At 44.4% G+C, this 26,147-nt stretch overlaps 1 protein-coding gene across 1 annotated transcript in view; it reads right to left on the reverse strand.

Annotated features, from left to right (window-relative positions):
• Positions 1-26,147, reverse strand: part of LOC147111592 (protein diaphanous homolog 3-like) — a 1,088,834-nt gene that overhangs the window by 196,221 nt on the left and 866,466 nt on the right. The window contains exon 22 of the mRNA XM_085998659.1: positions 17,965-18,094. Coding sequence (XP_085854785.1) covers positions 17,965-18,094 — 130 coding nt within the window. The remainder of the gene's footprint in view (positions 1-17,964; positions 18,095-26,147) is intronic.

Genomic DNA, 26,147 nt, shown 5'->3' on the forward strand with positions numbered 1-26,147 from the left:
CTCTAACAACTGCTATAGCCACAGATACATACAAACATACAAAAATGGCAGGCAGGAAAAGACCAGCTCCTCTATCAAGCCTGCCCCACACTCATGATGGCCAGAGCATGTTAAGAGCCACGTAATCTCCTGGGAGAGGCAAAGCAACATAGAAAACCCAAGGCCGATAAGGGAAAAAATAATCTGGAAAATTGCTCTCCAACCCCCTCAGGTAATCAAAACCAGTCCAGGAGAACACATGGAGCATCTAGTGCATACAATCTGGAATATATATTGTTTACAAAAGAAATGTAGTGTTCAGAATCTCCCATAACTTTGAAATAGTGCTTCCACATGTATGCTGACAACACCCAGCTCTGCTCTCCACAACTTTGTTCAACCAGCTTTGTGCTATCAGACTGCTTGTCTGACATTAAGTTGTGGATGAACCTGAATTTACTCAAACTGAGGAGTTTAGGAAAGACTGGTCATTATTTTCAGCCCCATGCAAAAAAATCTTGTTTCCTTTCCACTGCTTCCGCCTCCGTGGCTGCTCACTCAGACTGAGCCAAGCTGTGCATAAACTTGATGTTCAGTTTGATCCTGAGCTGAACCTCAAACCCCATATCCGATTCATCACCAAGACAGTTTATTTCTACCTTTGCAATGTATCTTCTGCCTTGTCTTATCCCCATTAAAAACCTTATGCATGCCTTCATCATCTCTAGTCTTGATTTTGCTAGCATCCTCCTTGCTGGTCTCCCAACCTCCACCCTACATAAACTCCAACTTGTTCAAAACTCCCCAACTTGCATTATATCTCACACTAAATCCCATCCATTACAAAAAGAAGATTCACACATGAGATGGAGTAACTAACCATCACAGGCTTCTGAGCCTTCAGAGTCTGGGAAAACTCACTATTAGAATTTACTGGCTGGCAGCTCAAGTATCTGAACTTTGCTCTTTGTTATATTATATCAGTGAATTAAAATTTTCTGAGCTCGAGGGAGCCATGGCGATGGATAACTGAGGGGCTGGACCACAGGAAATGTGAATCTACTAATATAAGTGAAACTAATGTGGTGGGCAGACAAACGATCTGCTGGCAGCAAGTTCCAGCAGCGAGTGAGACAAGGGAATCATTTTAGACTGGGGAGGAGGCGCATTGCTCTCTTGGTATTAATACTGCAGGAGCTGCTGCTACCCCTGATCACTTTAAACTGGTGCCTATCCAGACAATCACATGCACACAATCCCACCTGTGGCCAAACTGTGTGCGAGTTCTTTATGCGGAAAAATGTTTCAAATTTGACAATGCTACCTGCCCAGCTGCCTAGCAGGTAGGGAAACTCCACTCCAGAGTCTCCATTCTAGTCATAAAATTGACATTTTCTACAAAAACATCAAATCAGATTCCTGTGGAAAAAAATAAATTCTATTAGATTGTGTGTGGAGGTGAGTGATTTGAATAAGAATTCCTCTGAGACTTACTTCTCCCCTATAAAAGACAGAATTCTCATATGGTACAAATATCTTTTTTTCTGGAAAAGACTAAGAGGAGATCTAATAGAGGTCTTCAAAATTATGAAGAGGTTCCATAGGGTGGATGTGCAGAAACTGTTTCCACTTGTGGGTGAGTCAAGAAAGAGACATTAAATATCAGATAGGCATGAACAGATCAAATAAAAAATGAGGATTTTTTTCCCCCAGAGAGTGATGAAAATGTGTAACTCACTGCTACATTGAGTAGTTGGAGCAGAGAGCATTGATGCATTTAAGGGAAGGCTTGACATACACGAGGGAGAAGGGAATAGAGGGATATGGGGATACTTAGAATGGAAAGAGACTCGTGTGGGATATAAACACCAGCATAGGCCAGCTGGGATGGGTGGCCTGTTTCCGTGCTATAGATTCTATGTAATTGTCATTAATGTACGTAATACAGTACCATGAAACTTAGAGCACAGGAAGCACCACAGTAAAAGTCATCATATTAACATTTACTCTAGATGACTGGCAAAAATGGTTTGTAAGTTTGAGTCATAAAAATCTACATAAAATGTGCAACTTGTGTGGATTTTAGTATTTACATATTTGCAAAAGACAGGACATAGACATACACTGGTAATTGATATTTTGCATTTTAAATTATTTTATTCCTAAGAAAATTAAATGTTCCCCTTAGTTTCAGTGCAGTTGAGTGGATCCAACTTTCAGGAAAGAAGCAAAATGGACCATGAAAGCTTTTATAGAAATAAAATACGACTTCCTCTGTATTTTTGTTTGCCTCAGTGGTGTGTTTAGTGTGCAAAACCAGCTATTGCTTAAGCACAAGCAGTTACTTTTATTCCATTTCATCTCCCATTAATGGGTGCAACAAAAGCAGTGATATAGAGCTGAGATATTGTTAAGTGTTACCAATACCTGAAAAAAAAGTCAAACAATATAAAGGCGAGAGCATTGCATGTGGAGTGGGAATATACGATGCTAAACCAATGCAGTTCTTTCTTTTACTAGGATAAACTGTCTTGCCCCTTGAAGGAAATCAAGAGATGAAGAAAAGCCCTGGGCAGTATAGCAGCTGCAGGGTATTGAGTCAGTGCTGTGATTGTTGCAGCTGCAGTCACCATCAGCAATGCACATGCCTTTTCCTCTGGGAGGGAAAAATAAAACTAATTAGAAATACTTTCCTGGTATTTTCCAAATTGGAAGATATAATTTAAAATAATATCTACTTTTTCAAAATATACCTGCAAACCCATTAAAAAATTCAAAGTAATGTAACAAACTATAAATGTACATCAATTTTTAATGCAAATCACTTTAGACTAAAAGCAAATAAGGCATTGCATTATTGGGAAAGGTGCACACTGTACAAGTTTAATTTGGAAGTTCCTGGTCCAAATACAGAAAAAGAGTACTGGAATTCACACAGAAAGTTTAAAAATAGTGGGGGAAAAATTAAGAGGGCGCTAATGGGGCGCAAAGCAACGAGCGCCCGGGTGCGGCGATGTTTGCGCCGCTCGCAAAATTAACTAGACATTTTGCGGCGGCGCTAAACACTACCGTCACGATCTCCTGCGCCGGCAGATTGTGACGTCAGTCGAGTGCGCAACGCCCCGTTAGCGCCCCGGACCGGATATTGAGTGGCGCCCCCTGCCTTACCGCCTGCTGCTAGCAACGACAGGTTGAGGGGAGCGTTATGCTGTCAGAAAGGGACTAGGGGAGTGCTATTTAAAGGCGACCGCTTCCTGCCTTTTTTGTCGGTGACAATTTTGCACCACGCATTCTGAGAGAGTGAGACTTCTGGAGAGATTCAACGCTGTGTGAAGGAGTTTTGAGTACTGAGCAGCACTTTGCAGGTTTATTTTGATTTGCCTTTCCTTGCTTCGCCAGCGCTCTGAGGTAGCGCCTCGCTCCTCAGCCTTTGCTCCTTAAGACAGGTGTGAAGTGACTGATTTAGCGCTCCAATCACCTCCAGGGGCGATAAAAGCCAAGTTTGCTGTCGGAGGCGATAATTAGCGGCAGGCGCTAAACTTTGTGCACGGCTGATAATAGCGCCCCAAACAGGGCGATACTGAATTTTACCCCCAGTATTTCTTGGGGAAATTATCTATTTTGTTCCGTTGGAAAATCTAATAAGGGTGCAGTTATATTGCAATTTGTGCACGAATGCAAGTTGATTTGGGTTTGCATTGAAGCAAAATTGACAGTAAAACTCAAGAGTCAGATTGGTAAGGTCACTGAAGTTAACAGATGGGAGACCATCTCCAGGACATAGTTTCACACTGCTTTCAAGTTGCATCATGTGCGGTCGATCCCAGATTGTTCATCCCAGTTTGGCATAAAAATAAAACAAAAAAGGTGACTCAACCGTGGCTAACAAGGGAAATTAGGGATAGCATAAGATCCAAGGAGAGGACATATAAATTGGCCAGAAAAAGCAGTAAACCTGAGGATTGGGAGCAGTTTAGGATTCAACAAAGGAGGACAAAGGGATTAATTAAGAAAGGGAAAATAGAATATGAGAGTAAGCTTGCAGGGAACATAAAAACTGACTGTAAAAGCTTTTATAGATATGTGAAGAGAAAAAGATTGGTGAAGTCAAGCGTAGGTCCCTTGCAGTCAGAATCAGGGGAATTTATAATGGGGAACAAAGAAATGGCAGACCAATTAAATACATATTTTGGTTCTGTCTTCACAAAGGAGGACACAAATAACCTCCCAGAGATGTCGGGGAACATAGGGTCTGATGAAAGGGAGGAACTGAAAGAAATCAGTATTTGTAGGGAAATGGTGTTAGGGAAATTGATGGGATTGAAGGCCGATAAATCCCCAGGGCCTGATAATCTACATCCTAGGGTACTTAAGGAAGTGGCCCTACAAATAGTAGATGCATTGCTGGTCATCTTCCAGCATTCGATGGAATCTGGAACAGTACCCATGGATTGGAGGGTAGCTAATGTTACCCCACTATTCAAAAAAGGTGGTAGAGCGAAAATGGGGAATTACAGACCAGTAAGCCTGACATCGGTAGTGGGGAAAATACTAGAGTCCATTATAAAAGATGTAATAGCAGAGCACCTGGAAAGCAGTGACAGGATCGGACAAAGTCAACATGGATTTACAAAAGGTAAATCGTGCTTGACTAATCTACTGGAATTTTTTGAGGATGTAACTGGTAAAATAGATAAGGGAGAACCAATGGATGTGGTGTATTTGGATTTTCAGAAGGCTTTTGATAAGGTCCCGCATAAGAGATTAGCGTGTAAAGTTAAGGCACATGGGATTGGGGGCAAGGTATTGACTTGGATAGAGAACTGGTTGGCAGACAGAAAGCAAAGAGTTGGAATAAACGGGTCTTTTTCCGAGTGGCAAGCAGTGACTAGTGGGGTACCGCAGGGATCGGTCCGTGGGCCCCAGCTTTTCACAATATATATTAATGATCTAGACAAGGGAACTAGATGTAATATCTCCAAATTTGCAGACGACACAAAGCTGGGTGGGCGTGTGTGCTGTGAGGAGGATGCCGAGAAACTCCAGGATGATTTGGACAGGTTGGGTGATTGGGCAGAAGCATGGCAGATGCAATATAACGTGGATAAATGCGAGGTTATCCACTTTGGTGGCAAAAACAGGAAGGCAGATTGAGAAGGGGAAGTGCAACGAGACCTGGGTGTCCTTGTGCACCAGTCGCTGAAGGTAAGCATGCAGATGCAGCAGGCGGTTAAGAAGGCAAATGGTATGTTGGCCTTTGTAGCGAGAGCGTTTGAGTACAGGAACAAGGATGTCTTGCTGCAGTTGTACAGGGCCTTGGTGAGAACAAATCTTGAGTATTGTGTGCAGTTTTGGTCACCTCATCTGAGGAAGGATGTTCTTGCCACGGAAGGAGTTCAGCGAAGATTCACCAGGCTGATACCTGGCATGGCAGGAATGACGTTTGAGGAGAGATTGGGTCGATTAGGCTTGTACTCACTGGAGTTTAGAAGAATGAGAGGAGATCTCATTGAAACTTATAAAATTCTGACAGGACTGGACAGACTAGATGCAGGAAGGATGTTCCCGATGGTCGGGGAGTCCAGAACCAGGGGTCACAGTCTAAGGATAAGGGTTAGGCCATTTAGGACAGAAATGAGGAGGAATTTCTTTACCCAGAGAGTGGTGAACCTGTGGAATTCTCTACCACAGAAGGCAGTAGAGGCCAATACATTAAATATATTCAAGAAGGAGTTGGATATATTTCTTAAGGCTAAAGGGATCAAGGGATATGGGGAGAAAGCAGGGACCGGGTACTGAATTTGGATGATCAGCCATGATCGCATTGAATGGCGGAGCAGGCTCGAGGGGCCGAATGGCCTACTCCTGCTCCTATCTTCTATGTTTCTAACTGTATGTTGGTCCACTAGACCACCTGGGAACATTATAAATATATTTTGCAATGTGTTTTCTTATTAGTACAGGAAACTTTATGCTATCTGGCACCGACGGGACCGAGCTGTTGCCGTTCCCTCAAAACTGCCGGACACACCAGCGTTAATGTTGAAGCATTCGGAGCTTTTCATCTCCGTATCTGACAACAAACAATGTTGCTTAGCAACAGCTTCTAAACAGTCGGCCCGTACCTTGGAAGCGTCTCTCTGAAGCTGTTGCTAAGCTACAAAAACTTTGCAGAGCCTGACTGTTGGAAAAAAAAGCCACGAGAAGAAAAAAAACCTAACAAAACGGCTCCTGATTTTTACCGGTGGCTCGAGCCTCCGGATAACACAAAGTTTCCTGAAGAAAGTGGATATCCACCTGCCCTCGTCCAACATTAAATATGAGCTGCCTGGGAAGCAGAGCTCTGCACATGCATCCAATCATGCATGCACAGTGCTCCCTTGTCATTAAGCTCAGCAATATCCTATTTTGAGGTCCTCCTTGCTGAAGGTTGCACTGTGGAGATACTGGTCTGAAACCATGAGCTATATGTTGACTAATGGGCAGTTGACTGGGTGGTGTGTGTTAACTGACCGCCTGATAGAGGCCCAGTCCATTTCGAGAGCTGCACCTCATTAGCATACCCCGAGTGGACTGCAGATGAAAACAGGCATTCTGAGATAGCCAGATAGCCTGCTGACTGAGCGCTGGGGGGATGGGTGGGAGGGATCGGATCCTTGTCCAGCTCCTCTTGCACCCACAAAATAAAATAAAAACCTACTTTTTGGCTCCTTATGGGCTGGACCGCGAGATGAAACTTGGTGCATACTCCATGCAGTCCTGTTCTAAAATGGCAATCAGGGTCCTATGTAAGTCAGAGGACCCCAATTTGTATATTAAAAGAATCCACTGCCCGAAGCAGATAGGTGCTTCAGCTGTCCAGCAGTAGGCCCCTTTGAAGGTGGCGGTGACCACGGCACTTGCGTACACAAAGCCTTGAGCAAATTTTTGGGCCTCTACCACTTCATTTATGCTGGGTGACCTATTAAAATCTAATCCAGTGTCTAACATAACTGCAACCTAAATTGCATAAAGGTATGTTTATGTTTGTGAAGGGGCCCCCTTCTGCATACTGCTATATCTTACTATACAGCTTAAATATATATACACACACATACATATATATATAAACACACCTATCTCCCATCTCCTTTACTGTTTAATAGCTTGAAAAATTGTTCAGTTATAATCTTATGTAGAATGCATGATGTCTTATGAATTCCTCTTGCTATTTAAAGGTACTTTTACTTCACCCCAGTACTGTCAAATCCTGACCTGTAGGACTTGCAAATATAAACTGTCTTCCATATGATAGACAACTGCAATGGACCACTTCTTTGTGGCTCTCCTGATCTGCAGCGGAAGATAAATCTTCCCTATTGGCCTCTAAATGCGCCGAACTAGTGAGATAGGTCAACAGGCTTGCATTGTGATTTAAATAGCATCAAGATATAAGCACATGGACATGCAACAGTAGCTTAGTGCAAGATTTGCATGTGCAAGGGCACCTTCTCAAGGGCAATTAGTGATGGGCAATAAAGGCTGGCCTTGCCAACGACGCCCACATCCCATAAACGAATAAAAAAAAAATTACATGTGCTGTATAGTAAAAGTAGCATCTTGTAACCTTGCATGCATGTGACTGAGGGTCTCTGATTTTGGAGGTGGCCTAAATTGAAGCCAGACCCAGTTTCAGACCAGCATGTTGAGGTCAGTCTGACATTACTTTTCTGTGACCTGGACAAAGATAAAACTTACTAAAGTTTCTAATAGATGCCCTATTTCACTTAAAATGCTTTGTATGGCCTATGATAATCAGAATACAGTATATGCACAATCACCTTGGGATAACAAGCCATTTTTGCATTTTTAGATTTTATTGGTAATTGGTCCCCTTTCCCCTCATCACTAGTATAGCACTGTTTCACATGTAGTCTCAGTAGCAGTACACGGTTCCCCCTGTTGATGTGTGCAGATTAGTGCAACCCGCAGTGCTGTACAACACTTCTTGCTGTAACAATGTTTTTTAATAGTTGTCAAGGAGTGTACTTAGTGAAGGTTGATGTAAGAGCTCATAAAAGCTTGCTGAATGGATTAGATAATTTACAAAAAACATTATTGTACTTGTTAAAATAATTATCTACAGGTCATTGTCTCCAGAGTATTCTAGCTGACAGTAAGACATTTTGTATTCTTCCAGTTATTTATAAAATGCATGATTTGCAGATCAGTTTAGTCAATCCTTTCACTCAACTGGAACTGTTTTAAAGCCATAAAAATACCTTAACCTTGAAATGGTTGATACAGTACTTGCTTTCTACCTGTGACTATTAGCCTTGGTCAGCCCCATTTCCCACTGGAGCTTCCCAGAATGCCTGGTATCATGTCAGCAATATGACTAAGCAGTAATTATGAGATGGAACACTTTTGTTGCTCTAGTTTGACTGACCAATTTGGTACTATGGTGTGAGAGGCAATAAGAAGTCTATTTGGGGCATTGTTATTGTAGACCAAACAGTCACATAGGCATGAATTTCCCTACCTCGGCGGGTCCATGGTGGGCGAGGTCCATGGCGGGTCGCGACCTTGCTGCCGGCTCCATCTCAGCCTTTCCCCCGATTGGGCTTGTTAAGCCCGCCCAGCATGTTTCCCGGTCCAATTGAAGGAAGCAGGTCTGATGACGTCATTTGATGATGCGTCATCAGTCGGTTTCCTTAATGACACCATGTGCAAATTCACTTTGACATTTGTGCTGTCGGTGTTCTACAGCATTGAGGTGCTGCAAACACTGACAAGCACTGCACAGGGGTGCACGGCTGCACCCAGGTTCTCCCATGACTCCCTCCATATGCTTATGGAGGGGATCACAGCACACAGGGAGGTCCTCTTCCCTTCCAATGGGAGGAAGAGACCTCCCCAGGAGACCAACACAGCCTGGTTGCACATTTAACAGGAAGGCACAAGCAGGAATGTGGTTGGGAGGGCCAAGCTGCAGTGGCGCAAACCTTTCAATGATCTCAATAGATCACGAAATGTTACTGCAAAGCCACACTCAACCTCATCCTGCTGTGCCACTCATCATATCCCCATCACTGTGCCTTCCTTACCCTACTCCTGCACATCCATACTCACACCAACTTAGCTTGCACCTCCACCCATCCCTCTGTACCTATATTATCACATCCCCATCTCACTAGCCACCCCTCACACTCGCCCTCATCCTAGTCCAATCATACCAGCTAACAACACACAAGGTGTGTTTTAGCCAATGTTCATATAAAGTTTCTGTTAATGTGCTGTCAAACATTGAAATCTTTACTTTCAACACTTGGCGTTCTTGGACAGATTTGTGTGCACCTTTGGAAGTAGCTTAGTTACAGTGAATGGTGAAACATAACGGCACCCCCTGGCAATGCTGATGAGTGTGAAAGGAATGGCTTGGGCATTGTAGGGATGCTTTATGGTGTTGGTGTGGGGCGGTGCCAACCTGGTGCATCATGTGGCAGCATCAAGTGAAGTAAATGTGGCCATGTGAGGCCATCCCTGGCAGCAATGTGGTCGGGTGCTGATGCCCTCTGTCCTGTGCAGCATCAGGTGATTGTGGAGAAGGTTGGTGTGGTTGTTGGTGCTGCTGGTGTGCCTGGTGATGTTGGTGTTGCGGAGGATCGTGGTCAGATTCTGAGGACCAAGGTAAGAGAGTATAAACTGTACCCATGCTGATGGAATAAATGGCAGATGAACTTGAGATGACAGAAGCAATCTGTCAATGGTGAGAGAGGTTGTTCCAGTGAGGTGACACTGGATAGAGAGTTTGCTCCAAACACTTGCAACCGGCATAAAGCTCAATCTGTCTTCCAAATGCAGTAAGCGACAGCTTCTGAGCTTGGAAAGTAAACAGCTGTGAGATGGGAGCTTTTATAGATGATTCCATCGCCATTCAACTCCCGCCCAGCTTAACAGACGTGATCCCCGAGCAGCGTGGACCCCGTTGGCGAGCTGGTAAATTCTAAATTTGAGCTCAAAATTGTTGTTAATCCTCTGTTAACAAGGTCATAATGACCTGAATCGCCTCCTCCGCCGCTGTGTCGGGTCTGCTCAGCGCTGACAGACCCGACATTCGGTAAAGATGCGTGGCGATGGGTTGACAACAGGGTCCCACCCGACTCGTCACTGATTGCGCCCGCTGACCCCCCCGGAAAACTCCCCCCATAGTCACTGCTAGGCATTAAGAAGTTCAGCAATTTACTTGAACACTGAATCAACAGTGAGTATGTAGGAAGCACAACACAGTTCAGAGATCACAAATTCTACTTTTTTCTGACAAGTATTTAAGTTGGTTGAATATTAACTAGAAGTAGAACAAGAATGGAACAAAGTACATTTTGACAAATAAACATTAAAATCTAAAATGATGCACAACAACGAAGCAGAAGGCATATGTGGTCAGTTGCACACAAATAAATGCATAATAAATATCAAAGCACGAATGTAAGTTCTAATCTTGTGAGAAGAAAGGTCAACGGTGTAAGCACAATGGGTAATGAAGGGAACGTAATTTCATGGGAAAAGAAGGTAATGCTTTTCTACCAATCTGAAGTTGGTGTTTTACAGGGGTAGACAGAAGCAAACGGTTATATTTGCAGTTCATTAGCTCTAATAATCATTTCACTTGCGGTGTTTTAAGACAAAACTAATAATCAATTACTTATATGCAATAATAACTCGAGCTGGGGAAAAATCGGGCGCATCTGCCTGTAATCATGTTTTTGGGCCTTCACAGACATCTGTAGCACTTGATTTCACCATGACTCCACTGCATTGTATTACTGATCATTAAGTGATGATGCAAAAGATCCCATACATCAATCTGGTTAATATAATAACATTTGGCCAGATTCAGGTGATTTTCTATTGTACTGGCTGATTGTTAATTGTACAATAAAGTAAGGGAAATGTGGATTTCAGAAGCTGGAATGGAGGTAGGAAAAGTGGATTTGTCTGTGTTTGTAATTACATAATGCATAGCTAGAGGATGTGTGAGAGTATGTGTGTGCAGGGGAGGAATGGGCTCACTACATTCCTAAAGTAAAATAGAATAGCAAATGACTTAGAAAATTAAATAAAAGAGCAATATGAAATATTAAAGTTCATTCCCATAGAATATAGGAACCAAGATAAAATATTGTGGTTTATTTAGTTTTATTCTTAAAGAAGCAATACAGTTTGTTCTAAACTTTTACATGAACTGCACAATGATGAGTTGTGGCAGATTTTTATTCAACTGTGATTTTGCCTGGGGTATTGCCTGTAGCAACAGGATATTGCGGAGAACCCATGAAGCACACATTCTCTGGTCAGTCGGTTTAAATTAGTCAAACTAGTCAAACTATATCTTTATTGCAAGTGAAGGGGTTTTAATTGCAATATGTGAGTTTATTTTTCCTCACACGGAGGCTAGATTCAAATAACTCTAATACTCCATTAGCTGTATTGCGTAATAATGGAGATTTTTCAGGATTACTCATCAATCTCATGTGGTGTTGCACACAGGTTGTGCAGTCCATGAGCAGTCTTTATGTCAAGGATGGAAAATTGACCAGGGCTGAAGTAAGACTGCGAAGTTAGGGGGTGAGAATAAGGCAGGTGAGGAAGAGGCTTTTAGGGTGGCGAAAGAAGATGGTAGAGCAGGGTTCGAGGGCAGGGAGTAAAGTACAGTGAGAGGTCTGCGGAGCAAGAGAGGAAGACACTGGGTGGTCCCAGGGTGTCAGAGTGGGGTTAGAGACTAATGGAAGTTTTTTTTCATTTCTTTATGGGATGTGGGCGTCACTGGCAAGGCCAGCATTTATTGCCCATCCCTAATTGCCCTCGAGAAACTGGTGGAGAGCTGCCTACTTGAACCAATGCAGTCCGTGTGGTGAAGGTACTGTTAGGGACGGAGTTCCAGGATTTTGAACCAGCGACAATGAACGAATGGCAATATATTTTCATGTCAGGATGATGTGTGACTTGGGGAACTTGGAGGTAGTGGTGTTCTCATGTGCCTGCTGCCCTTGCCCTAGGTAGTAGAAGTCGCGGGTTTGGGAGATGCTGCCGAAGAAGCCTTGGCAAGTTTCTGCAGTGCATCTTGTAGATGGTACACACTGCAGCCACAGTGCACCGGTGGTGTAGGGAGTGAATGTTTAAGGTGATGGATGGGGTGCCAATCAAGCGGGCTGCTTTATCCTGGATGGTGTCGAGCTTCCTGAGTATTGTTGGAGCTGCACTCATCCAGGCAAGTGGAGATTATTCCATCACACTCCTGACTTGTGCCTTGTAGATGGTATAAAGGCTTTGGGGAGTCAGGAGGCGAGACACTCGCTGCAGAATCTTTTTCTTAGGCAGTCCCTCGGAACTGAGGATGACTTGCTTCCACATTAAAAATGAGTTCGCAGGTGACTGATTAGTCCAATGCGGGACCTACAGTCTCTGTAACAGGTGGGGCAGACGGTGGTTGAAGGGGCGGGTGGGTGGGGTGCTTGGGTTGACGTGCGCTCCTTGCGCTGCCTGCGCTTGGCTTCCGCTGGCTCCGGGTGAAGAGGCTCGAGGTGTTCGGCGCCTTCCCGGATGCTTCTTCTCCACTTTGTGCGGTCTTGGGCCAGGGATTCCTAGGTGGGGATGTTACACTTTTTTCGGAGGCTTTGAGGGTGTTCTTGAAGCGTTTCCTCTGTCCACCTGGGGCTCTCTTGCCGTGCTGGAGCTCCGAGTAGAGCGCTTGTTTTGGGAGTCTCGTATTGGGCATGCGGACACAATGTGATCCGTCCATCGGAGCTGATTGAGCGTGGTCAAAGCTTCGATGCTGGGGATGTTGGCCTGAGCAAGAACACTGATGTTGGTGCGCCTATCCTGCCAATGGATTTGCAGGATCTTGCGGAGGCAGCATTGGTGGTACCTCTCCAGTGCTTTGAGGTGCCTGCTGTACATGGTCCATGTCTCTGAGGAATACAGCAGGGCGGGTATCACTGCTGCTCTGTAGACCATGAGCTTAGTGCCAGGTTTGAGGTCCTGGTCTTCAAACACTCTCTTCCTCAGGCGACTGAAGGCTGCACTGGCACACTGAAGGTGGTGTTGGACTTCGTCGTCGACGTCTGCCCTTGTTGACAGTAGTCTCCCGAGGTATGGAAAGTGGTCCACGTTGTCCAAGGCCTTGTCGTGGATTTTGATAATCGGGGGGCAGTACTGTGTGGCGGGGGCAGGTTGGTAGAGGACCTTTGTCTTACGGATGTTTAGTGCAAGGCCCATGCTCTCGTACGCTTCGGTGAAGGTGTTGACAATGGTTTGGAGTTTGACCTCCGAGTGAGCGCAGACGCAAGCGTCGTCTGCATACTGTAATTCGATGACAGAGGATGGGACGACCTTGGATCTGGACTAGAGGCGACGGAGGTTGAACAGTTTCCTGTTTGTTCTGTAAATTAGCTCCACTCCAGCGGGGAGCTTACTGAGGGTGAGATGGAGCATTGCAGCAAGGAAGATCAAGAAGAGCGTTGGTGCAATGACACAGCCTTGCTTGACCCCGGTTCGTACGTGAATTGGGTCTGTGGTGGAACCGTTGGTCAGGATCACAGCTTGCACGTCGTCGTGAAGCAGGCGGAGGATAGTGACAAACTTTTGAGGGCAGCTGAATTTGAGGAGGACACTCCATAATCCCTCACGGTTGACAGTGTCGAAGGCCTTTGTGAGATATACCCAACCTCTGACCTGCTCTTGTGGCCACAGTATTTATGTGGCTGGTCCAGGTAAGTTTCTGGTTAATGGTGACTCTCACGATGTTGATGGTGGGGGATTTGGCGATGGTAATGCAGCTGAATATCAAGGGGCGGTGATTAGACTCTCGCTTGTGGAGATATTGCCTGGCGCGAATGTTACTTGCCACTTATCAGCCCAAGCCTGACTGTCATCCACGTCTTGCATTCGGGCATGGACTTCTTCATTATCTGAGGAGTTGCGAATGGAACTGAACACTGTGCAATCATCAGCGAACATCCCCATTTCTGACCTTATGATGGAGGGAAGGTCATTGATGAAGCAGCTGAAGATGGTTGGACTTAGGACACTGCCCTGAGGAACTCCTGCAGCGATGTCCTGGGTCTGTGATGATTGACCTTCAACCAGCACAACCATCTTCCTTTGTGCTAGGTATGACTTCAGCCAGTGGAGAGTTTTCCCCCTTTTACTAGACCTTTTACTTGATGCCACATTTGGTCAAATGCCAGGTTGCTAAGGGAATTGGGGGAGGATTTAGCGGAAGGGCTTGCCATAATTTTCCAATCTTCCCTCGATTTGGGGGAAGTGCCTGAGGATTGGAAAGTGGCAAATGTGACACCATTGTTCAAGAAAGGGTGTAAGGACAATCCTAGTAACTACAGGCTGGTCAGTTTGACACGAGTAAAGCTTTAGAAACAATAATCAAGGAAAAAATTAACGGGCACTTGGAGAGGTTTAAGCTAATTAGGAGAGCCAACACGGATTTGTAAAAGGCAGATCGTGTTTGACTAATCAAATTGAATTTTTTGATGAAGTAACAGAGAGGATTGATGAAGGGAATGCAATGGATGTGGTCTACATGGATTTTTGGAAGGCATTTGACAAAGTACCACATAGAAGGCTGGTTAACAAAATTGAGGCTCATGGAATAGGTGGGTCAGTGGCAGCTTGGATAAGGAATTGGTTTAAGGACAGAAAACAGCGAGTTGTGGTAAATGGCTGTTTTTCAGACTGGAGGATGGTAGGCAGTGGTGTTCCCGAAGGGTCGGTGCTGGGGTCACTGCTTTTTTTGAGATATATAAATGACCTGGATATTGGAATACAGAGCAGAATTTCTAAATTTTCAGATGACATCAAACTTGGGGGTGTGGCAAACAGTGAGGATGATGCCAATCGACTGCAACAGGACATAGAAAGGCTAGCAGAATGGGCAGACAAGTGGCAGATGGAATTTAATACAGAGAAGTGTGAGGTGATGCATTTTGGCAGAAGGAACAGGGAGAGGCAATATACACTTAATGGCACAGTTTTAAAGAGTGTGCAGGGCCAGAGGGACCTGGGAGTTAATGTGCATAGGTCCATGAAGGTGGCGGGACATATTGAGAGAGTGGACTTTAAGAAGGATGTGAAGGCCCGCGAGAGGGTGCAGAGGAGATTTACCAGAATGGTTCCAGGGATGGGGGAATCTTAGTTAAAAGGACAGGTTGGAGAAGCTGGATTTGTTTTCATTAGAGCAAAGGAGATTGAGGGGTGATTTGATAGAGGTGTACAAGATTATGACGGGTTTGGATAGGCAAGACGGGGAAAGGCTGTTCCCACTACTTAATGGTACAAAGACTAGGGGACACAGATTTAAGGTTCTGGGCAAGAGATACAGGGGGAATGTGAGTAAAAACTTTTTTACGCAGCGAGTGGTAATGACCTGGAATTCGCTGCCGATGGAAGTGGTGGAAGCAGAGACACTCAGTGTTTTCAAGGGGAGACTGGATAGGCACTTGAGGGAAATAAACTTGCAGGGCTACGGGGATAGAGCGAGAAATTGGAACTGACTGGATTGCTCTACAGAGAGCCGGCATGGACTCGATGGGCCGAATGGACTCCTGTGCCGTTATGATTCTATGATATAAATACTGTGGCAACAAGAGCAGTTCAGAGGCTGGGTATTATGTGGACAGCGTCTCATCTCCTGAATCCCCAGAGCCTTTCCACCATCTACAAGGCACAAGTCAGGAGTGTGATGGAATACGCTCCACTTGCCTGGATGAGTGCAGCTCCAACAACACTCAAGAAGCTTGACACCATCCAGGACAAAGCAGCCCGCTTGATTGGCAACCCATCTACCACCTTAAACATTCACTCCCTGCACCACTGGCGCACCGTGGCTACAATATATACCATTTACAAGATGCACTGCAGCAACTCGCCAAGGCTTCTTCAGCAGCAACTCTCAAACCTGCAACCTCTGCCACAGAGAAGGACAAGGACAGCAGGCGCATGGCAACACCATCACCTGCAAGTTCCCCTCCAAGTTACACATCATCCTGACTTGGAAATATATCGTCATTCCTTCATCGTCGCCGAGTCAAAATCCTGGCACTCCCTACCTAACAGCACTGTGGGAGTACATAGAAACATAGAAGATAGGAGCAGGAGTAGGCCATTCGGTCCCTCGAGCCCACTTTGCCATTCAATGAGATCATGGCTGATCATCCAAATTCAGTACCCTGTCCCTGCTTTCTCCCCATATCCCTTGATCCTTTTAGCCTCAAGAAATATATCCAACTCCTTCTTGAATATATTTAATGAATTGGCCTCAACTGCCCTGTGTGGCAGAGAATTCCACAGGTTCACCACTCTCTGGGTGAAGAAATTCCTCCTCATCTCAGTCCTAAATGGCTTACCCCTTATTTTTAGACTGTGACCCCTGGTTCTGGACTCCACCACCATCGGGAACATCCTTCCTGCATCTAGTCTGTCTAGTCCTGTTAGAATTTTATAAGCTTCAATGAGATCCCCTCTCATTCTTCTAAACTCTAGCGAATATAAGCCTAATCGACCCAATCTCTCCTCATACGTCATTCCTGCCATCCCAGGTATCAGTCTGGTGAATCTTCGCTGCACTCTCTCAATGGCAAGAACATCCTTCCTCAGATAAGGCGACCAAAACTGCACACAATACTCAAGGTGTGGTCTCACCAAGGCCCTGTACAACTGCAGCAAGACATCCTTGCTCCTGTACTCGAATTCTCTCGCTATGAAGGCCAACATACCATTTGCCTTCTTAACCACCTGCTGCACCTGCATGCTTACCTTCAGTGACTGGTGCACAAGGACACCCAGGTCTCGTTGCACTTCCCCTTTTCCCAATCTATTGCCGTTCAGATAATAATCTGTCTTCCTGTTTTTGCCACCGAAGTGGATAACCTCGCATATATCTACATTATACTGCATTTGCCATGCATCTGCCCAATCACCCAACCTGTCCAAATTGTACTGGAGTTTCTCTGCATCCTCCTCACAGCACACACACACACCCAGCTTTGTGTCATACCTTCACCACAAAGACTGCAGCGGTTCAAGAAGGCGGCTCACCACCACCTTCTCAAACGCAATTAGAGATGGGCAACAAATGCTGGTCTTGCCAGTGACGCCCACATCCCAAGAATGAATATTTAAAAAAACAGGATATTTGGAACATGCATTAGGCTATAGGAAAGTCTGCCAGCACCTCAATGAAATTTCTCCAAGTCTTTCTGTGCTCTTGAAAATTACCAGTTTCAAATTCATATAGCATCTATTTAATTACAATTGCCTCCAGGTACACCTTACTGTTGTACCATCCAATATAAACAAAAACATTCTGTCAAAGGATGAGCATCGTCCAGTCTTCAGGTCTGAAAGACCCTGCAAATGAACAGAAATCCTTCACAAAAACCATCATTATTATTGGAGGAATTACCACCCCTCGTTCGCACCTTTTTCAAACACTCTGCATATTTAAGAAAAAAACAGTGCAGGTCCTACAGAATGCACATCAACAAGGAAACACAAACAAGCCATGCTGAAAATGACATTTCAACTCACAATGCAGCATATAGGAGCAGTTTATATTCTAAATTCACTGCAGCAGTCCAGAAAAGGAAAGAGACTCCACTCAATACTTCCTCACACAGAGTTAAGATTAAAATTGTACTGACAGACTTCAACTGCAGTAGAAAACTGAGTATAGTGGACTGATTGAGTACTCAGCAGTGTCTCAATTCTACTGCCCCTCAAATCACTCCTCAGCATTTGCGAAGTCCACACAAATCAATATGATCTCATCACTTAAACTGAAGTGTATATAAACAAAGTACTATTGCACAAATTTTAATAGCCACAAAGTATGTTAATTATTTTAAAAATTTACACATTAAAACATATCTTCAATCATTTAGTTGATGACATTCTTTAAGTGCCATTGGAATGTAAAATATAAGTATGTACCTTTGCTAGCTTTGTCCACATTTTGCAGATCATCTGCAAACTTCAAAATATCTGGATGTTTCTCCTCACAGATTTGTGCTAGGAAATGTAGAAATGTGGTTTTTTGATCTGCTGATTTGGTATCATTCAGCTGCGGAACATAAAAACAAAAAGTTTATTTTGATTTAAGAATGCTTCAATGATGTGTCATTTAGTTTTCTTTAATAAATCATTTTCAGCAAGCTAACATTTATGTATTAACACTCTTTACATCAGTTATATTTGAGGAAGGCAATAAAATGAGATCGATAACTTCAGGCTAATTTCAGGGCATATTTTTGATTTTAGAATTGCACAGCCTTTAGGTTTTCCTATCTGGGTTAGATTTTTCATTCGGAGGTCAGAACTGCTGTCATACATTTTGGGTTTCACGGACTCAGCAATGACTAAAATTAGTTTTAGGGTTACTTCTTCTGCTTTTTATTTTGCTGTTCCAGTGTAAATTTCTATTACAACAAACAATAAATTAACTTATATAAAATCTGCATAATATTCTCTTTGCGTGATTGTGTTACTTACATTTATATAGTGCCTGATACAGGATGTCCCAAAGTGCTTTTCAGCCAATTAAGTGCTTTTGGAATGTAATCACTGTTATCATGGCAGCAGCCAATTTGCGCACAGCAAGGTCCCACAAACAGCAATGAGATAATGGCCAGATAATCTGTTTTAGGTATTGGTTGAGGTATAAATATTGGCCAGGACACAGGGGAGAACTCCCCTCCTTTTCTTCAAATAGTGTCATGGGATCTTTAACATCCACCCGAGACGGTAGTGGGGCCTTAACGTCTCATCCGAAAGACGGCAACTCTGAGTGCAGTACTCCTGCACTGGAGTGTCAGTCTAGATTTTGTGCTCAAGTCTCTGGATGAACCCACAATCTTTTGACTCAAAGGCAATAGTGCTATCACTGAGCCCTGGCCGTCACTTAACCAATGGAGTTTCTTTTCAACTAAGGGAGCCTAGATAAGGATGTAACATAGTTTATGAAAAACAAACAAGTTCATGCATCAAAAAATCACAAGAAATAATAATCTATTTATGTCAGCATGACATGCAAGCAGGTATTTACGAATGTATAAATCTAAATATTAGTCGCATGAGACGAGGTTCCAAGAGGAACAGACCATGAATTTTAGTATTGAGATAAATAAACCTTCACACTGCTGGTATTTTCAGATATATATGTCCCTGCGTCATCATAACATGAAATCCTAATTTTGCTCAAACATACATAATTCAATGATAACTCATGGTATTGCAAAAAAATTAGACATCAAAAAGTAATGATTTAAGCTTTTTAATCGACAAATGTAGTGAATTAAGCTTTTTTCCCTTTTGCTCTGTTCAGCTACAGATTTCACAGCACCATTATTCAGTCATAAATTCAGGCACAGTTACAAAATTTGCTGTTACACTTCCAAGTTACCAAATTGGGATTACTACAGGAGCTGCACTACAGTCAAAAAAACACCGATAATCAGGGAGGCATAGTTCAAAAACAAGAAAAAAATCTACAACTCCTATAATACAGGCACAATATCTCTAAACATTGCATATTTATTTTTTTGGTTAAATTTCAAAAAAAGTTGAGCTGAGCTGGATTACCTATCTCGAAATGCTGCTGTGGGGCGCAAGCAGGCTGCTGAGCAGAAGCCTGGCACTTCCCAAGGGTATAAATATAATTGGAGGGTGCACTGTCTCTTGTGTACTTCCAGCAGTTTTCTCAAGAGTTGCACTTCAGAGGCCTGGGAGCACATTTGAAGCCTTTCCAGAACTGGTGCATGGTCCTAGAGTTCTGAATATTGGGGTGGCTGGGGGGAGGTAACTGTTTGGCACAATGGATTAGAAAACTATCCTTTGACTTCTGGGACCCAACCTCAGATCCACTGCAAAGGGCTGTGATCAAAGCCTCCCATATTTACTATCTATAAGGATGCCCCATGTCCTTTAATATTAACTATCTAACTCCTTTGTAAAATAGTTTATTGACTCTGCTTCAACAACATCTAATGCTTTGTAAAATTCTAATTACCCTCTGTGTAAAGATTTTTCTTCGAATGTCCCCTTTGATTCTTTGTGATTAGCTTAAATTTGAGCCCCCTTGATACTGTGTCGTAGACCAGTGGAACCAATTCATTCACCAATTACCTAATCATAATGTTTCAGAATTTTTAAGACCTCTATCAGGTCACCCCTTAACCTTTTAATAAGTTTGGGTTAGCCTTAACTTAATTCCAAGTGGGGTTAAAAGTACAATACAAAAATGGCAGTAAATTACTCAAAGAGCCAATGAGGATAGCTATTGCGGGATATGGAAAACATTTAGTGGAGATTTTCCTGGTCCTTCAGATGGACATACTGGATTACCTGGCACATCTAATACAGGAAAATGGATGGCTCAAAGTGAATGCCCATAAGGGAGCCTGTTCAATTTACGGGTTAATTTAAATTAATGGATGGAAAAACTGGGCGGGTTCCCTTGCGAGCATATGCTCCTCACTGCCTGATTTTTGCTGTATTCAGTGTACCCAGCGGAGCCAACACAGCCAGGGGCAGGAACAGGAAAATCTCTCCTTTATACTGATTATTAAGAAAGGTGTGTCGACTGAGGTTGAAGTTAAGATACATTAGCAGATAAAATAAAAGATTTTGTGGTCCACATTGGGACCAACGACATAGGTAGGAAGGGGGATGAGGTCCTGCATCAAGAATTTAGGGAGCTAGGTAACAGATTAAAGGGCAGGACCTCAAAGGTTGTAATCTCTGGATTACTCCCAGTGCCACGTGCTAGGGAGTATAGGAATGGGAGGATAGAGCAGATGAATGCGTGGCTAAAGAGTTGGTGTAGGGGGGAGGGTTTTACTTTCCTGGATCACTGGGCCTGCTTCTGGGAAAGGTGGGACTTGTACAAGTCGGACGGGTTGCACCTGAACCAGAGCGGGACAAATATCCTTGCGGGGAGGTTTGCTAGCACTGTTGGGGGGGGTTTAAACTAACTTGGCAGGGGGATGGGATACAGAGGGGAGCTGAAATAGGGGGTGATGTGCTGCCAATTATAGAGAAAAAAACAAGTCAGCTTGGTAGACAGGGCAAATATATAAGGGCAAGGCTGGATGGCATCTATTTTAATGCAAGGAGTCTTGCAAATAAGGTGGATGAACTGAAGGTGTTGATAAACACATGGGAGTATGATATTGTTGCTATCACGGAGACATGGTTGAGGGAGGGGCAAGACTGGCAGCTCAATATTCCGGGGTACAGAATCTTCAGGCGAGACAGAGGGGGAGGTATAAGAGGAGGGGGTGTTGCAATATTAATTAAGGAGTCAATTACTGCAGTAAGGAGGGATGATATATTAGCAGGTTCCTCTAATGAGGCCATATGGGTGGAGCTTAAAAACAAAAAGGGGGCAAGCACTTCGCTGGGAGTGTACTATAGGCCTCCAAACAGTCAGGGGGAGATAGAGGAACAGATATGTAGGCAAATCTCAGAGAAATGTGCAAATAATAGGGTAATAATAATGGGGGATTTCAACTTCCCCAATATTAACTGGGATAGTCAGAATGTGAAAGGCTCAGAGGGTGTAGAATTCTTAAAGTGCATCCAGGAGAGCTTTTTGAGCCAGCATGTAGAAAGTCCTACAAGAGAGGGGGCGGTACTGGACCTAATTCTAGGGAATGTGGCCGGCCAAGTGGAAAAAGTGCTAGTAGGTGAGCACTTTGGTGACAGTGACCATAATATGGTGAGATTTAAGGAGGTCATGGAAAAGGACAGGGATGGGCCGGAAATAAAGGTTCTAAATTGGGGGAAGGCCGATTTTAATAGGATAAGGCAGGATCTGGCCAAAATGGACTGGGATCAGCTACTTGTAGGAAAATCCGCATCGGAGCAATGGGAGGCTTTCAGAAGGGAGATTGAGATCATACAATGGCAACATGTTCCCGTAAAGGTCAAGGGTGGTTCCAAAAACCACAGGGAACCTTGGATGTCAGGGGATATACGAGAATGGATTAGGAAAAAAAGGAGGGCTTTTGGCAGATACAAAAGGCTAAAGACGGAGGAAGCCCTAGAGGAGTACAAAAAGTGCAGGGGGATACTTAAAAAAGAAATTAGGAGATCAAGGAGGGGCCATGAAATAACACTGGCGAGCAAAATAAAGGAAAATCCTAAGATGTTTTATTATAAGTATATTAAGGGTAAGAGGATAACTAGGGAAAAAATAGGGCCCATTAGGGACAAAAGTGGCAATCTGTGTGTGGAGCCGGAGGATGTAGGAGGGGTTCTAAATGAATTTTTTGCATCTGTTTTCACTATGGAGAAGGACGATGTAGACATAGAAATAGGGCGGGGGGACTGTGATATGCTCGAACATATTAACATCGAGAGGGAGGAGGTATTGGCGGTTTTAGCTGGCCTAAAAATGGATAAATCCCCAGGCCCGGATGAAATGTATCCCAGGCTGCTGTGTGAGGCAAAGGAAGAGATTGCGGGGGCTCTAACACATATATTCAGGACCTCTCTGGCCACAGGGGATGTGCCAGAGGACTGGAGGACCGCTAATGTAGTACCATTATTCAAGAAGGGAAGTAGGGAAAAACCGGGGAACTACAGGCCAGTGAGCCTAACATCAGTGGTAGGAAAATTATTGGAAAAGATTCTGAGGGACAAAATTTGTCTCCACTTGGAGAGGCAAGGATTAATCAGGGATAGTCAACATGGCTTTGTCAAGGGAAGATCATGTCTGACTAATTTGATAGAATTTTTTGAGGGGGTGACTAGGTGTGTGGATGAGGGTAACGCAGTGGATGTGGTATACATGGATTTCAGTAAGGCCTTCGATAAAGTCCCGCACAGGAGACTGGTCAAGAAGGTAAGAGCCCATGGAATCCAGGGTGCCTTGGCACATTGGATACAAAACTGGCTTAGTGGCAGAAGGCAGAGGGTGATGGTCGAAGGTTGTTTTTGTGACTGGAAGCCTGTGGCCAGTGGGGTACCACAGGGGTCGGTGCTGGGTCCCTTGCTGTTTGTGGTCTACATTAATGACTTGGATATGAATGTAAAAGGTATGATCAGTAAGTTCGCGGATGATACAAAAATTGGTAGGGTGGTAAATAGCGAGGAGGGTAGCCTCAGTCTGCAGGACGATATAGATGGGTTGGTCAGATGGGCGGAACAGTGGCAAATGGAATTTAACCCGGAAAAGTGCGAGGTGATGCACTTTGGGGGGACTAACAAGGCAAGGGAATACACAATGAATGGTAAGACCCTAGGCAAGACGGAGGGTCAGAGGGATCTGGGTGTGCAAGTACACAGATCCCTGAAGGCGGCGGAACAGGTGGCTAAGGTGGTAAAAAAGGCATATGGGATACTTGCCTTCATTAGCCGAGGCATTGAATATAAGAGCAAGGAGGTTATGATGGAGCTGTATAAAACACTGGTTAGGCCACAGCTGGAATACTGTGTGCAGTTCTGGTCGCCACACTACAGGAAGGATGTGATCGCGTTGGAGAGGGTGCAGAGGAGGTTCACCAGGATGTTACCAGGGCTGGAGCGCTTCAGCTATGAAGAGAGACTGGGCAGATTGGGTTTGTTTTCCTTGGAGCAGGGGAGGCTGAGGGGGGACATGATTGAGGTGCACAAAATTATGAGGGGCATAGATAGGATGGATGCTGAGGACCTTTTTCCCTTAGTAGAGGGGTCAATAACTAGGGGGCATAGATTCAAGGTAAAGGGCGGGAGGTTTAGAGGGGATTTGAGAAAGAACTTTTTCACCCAGAGGGTGGTTGGAGTCTGGAACTCACTGCCTGAAAGGGTTGTGGAGGCAGGAGCCCTCACAACATTTAAGAAGCATTTGGATGAGCACTTGAAATGCCACAGCATACAAGGCTACGGACCAAATGCTGGAATATGGGATTAGATTAGACAGGGCTTGATGGCCGGCGCGGACATGATGGGCTGAAGGGCCTCGATCCGTGCAGTATAACTCTATGACTCTATGACTCTCTCTCTCCTTCCCCCCCTCTCTCCTTCCCCCCTCTCTCCATCCCCCCTCTCTCCTTCCCCCCCTCTTTTTTCTTTCCCTCTCTCTCTCTCCTTCCCTCTCTCACTCTCCTTCCCTCTCTCTCACTCTCCTTCCCCCCTCTCTCTCCTTCCCCCCTCTCTCTCCTTCCCCCCCCTCTCTCTCCTTCCCCCCTCTCCCTCTCCTTCCCCCCCTCTCTCCCGCTCCTTCCCCCCCTCTCTCTCTTTCCTTCCCCCCCTCTCTCTCTCTTTCCTTCCCCCCTCTCTCTCCTTCCCTCTCTCTCTCTCTCCTTCCCCCTCTCTCTCTCTCCTTCCCCATCTCTCTCTCTCTCCTTCCCCCTCTCTCTCTCCTTCCCCCTCTCTCTCTCCTTCCCCCTCTCTCTCTCCTTCCCCCTCTCTCTCTCTCCTTCCCACTCTCTCTCTCTCCTTCCCACTCTCTCTCTCTCCTTCCCCCACACAGACAGACGGACAGACTCATTGATATATATAGATAAAAATTATTTCTACTTTTTTCATAACAACATGCCCTCAAAAAACCCTCGGCACCGCTGGGCACTCCAGCTAGTACACAATAAATGGTAGGATACTGAGAAGTCTAGAGAAGCAGAGGGACCTTGGAGTGCATGTCCACAGATCCCTGAAGGTAGCAGGACAGGTAGACAAGGTAGTTAAGAAGGCATACGGGATACTTTCCTTATTAGTCGAGGCATAGAATATAAGAGCAGGTAGGTTATGCTTGAACTGTATAAAACATTAGTTAGGCCACAACTAGAGTACTGCATACAGTTCTGTTCACCGCATTACAGGAAAGAACTGATTGTACTAGAGAGGGTACAAATGAGATTTACGAGGATGTTGCCAGGACTGGATAATTTTAGCATGAGGAAAGATTGGATAGGCTGGGATTGTTTTCTTTGGAACAGAGGAGGCCAAGGGGAGACTTAACTGAAGTGTACAAAACTATAAGGGGCCTAGATAGAGTGGCTAGGAAGGACCTAGTTCCCCTTACATAGAGATCAATAACCAGGGGGCATAGATTTAAAGTAATTGGTGGAAGGATTAGAGGAGAGTTGAGAAGAACCTTTTTCACCCAGACGGTGGTGGGGGTCTGGAACTCACTGCCTGAAAGAGTAGTTGAGGCAGAAACACTCACTGCATTTAAAAAGGGCTTGGATGAGCACTTGAAGCGCCATTGCCAAGGGCTGGAAAGTGGGATTAGGCTGGATAGCTATTTTTCGGCCGGCACGGACATGATGGGCCAAATGGCCTCCTTTTGTGCCGTACATTTCTATGATTTTTTAAAAACATATTTATAGACAAAAGCAAACAGTATTGGCATGAGAGATTGTTTATCTAACACGCTGTTGAATGAAGATGCTTTGAATTTCTCATGCCAAGAGCAAGTGGAACTACTCTGCTCCAATTTCATGGGCACGGACATGCACTTTGGGACGTCTAGGGGGATATTACCTTCGAAGATAATCTTGTGCTGCAGCACAGCATGGTATAAAATAACACTTCGAGACTGGGTAAAATCATCTTGAGTAAACTAAGATTTTACTCTACTACTACAAAGTGAGTAGAATTATATCTCTAGTTATACGACTACGAACAATGATGGATAGGAAAAGATCCTCTGGTCCATCCAGCCTGTCTCACACAATTGTGATACCTTGTGTACCACAATAAATATATTTCACCCCAACTACAAAATCTCTTGGGAGAGGCAAAAGAACAGAGAAACCAGGCCAATTTGGGGAAAAAATCTGGGAAATTCCTCTCCGACCCAGCTAGGTGATCAAAACTAGTCCAGGAGATCACTCTGGCAGTGAATTCCTTGCAGTACCCACCTTTCATAAGAAGTGATCTCCGTCCCAGCCAGAAACAGGTCCAGCTCTCGCTTGAAGGAATTCAGTGAATCGGTATCCATCACACGAGCTGGCAGCCTGTTCCAGAGGTCCACTATTCTCTGGGAAAAGAGCGACCTCATGACATCTAACCTAGGTCTGGCCTTATACAACTTAAAATTGTGACTTCTCGTCCTCACTAATCTATTTACTTGGAACAAACTGTCAACTGAACACAATCTATTCCCTTCATTATTTTATAAACTGTGATTAGAT

Source organism: Somniosus microcephalus, chromosome 10, assembly GCF_052327205.1.
Source record: "Somniosus microcephalus isolate GS21.2 chromosome 10, FLI_Smic_1.0, whole genome shotgun sequence".
In the NCBI taxonomy this organism is placed as follows: Eukaryota; Metazoa; Chordata; class Chondrichthyes; order Squaliformes; family Somniosidae; genus Somniosus; species Somniosus microcephalus.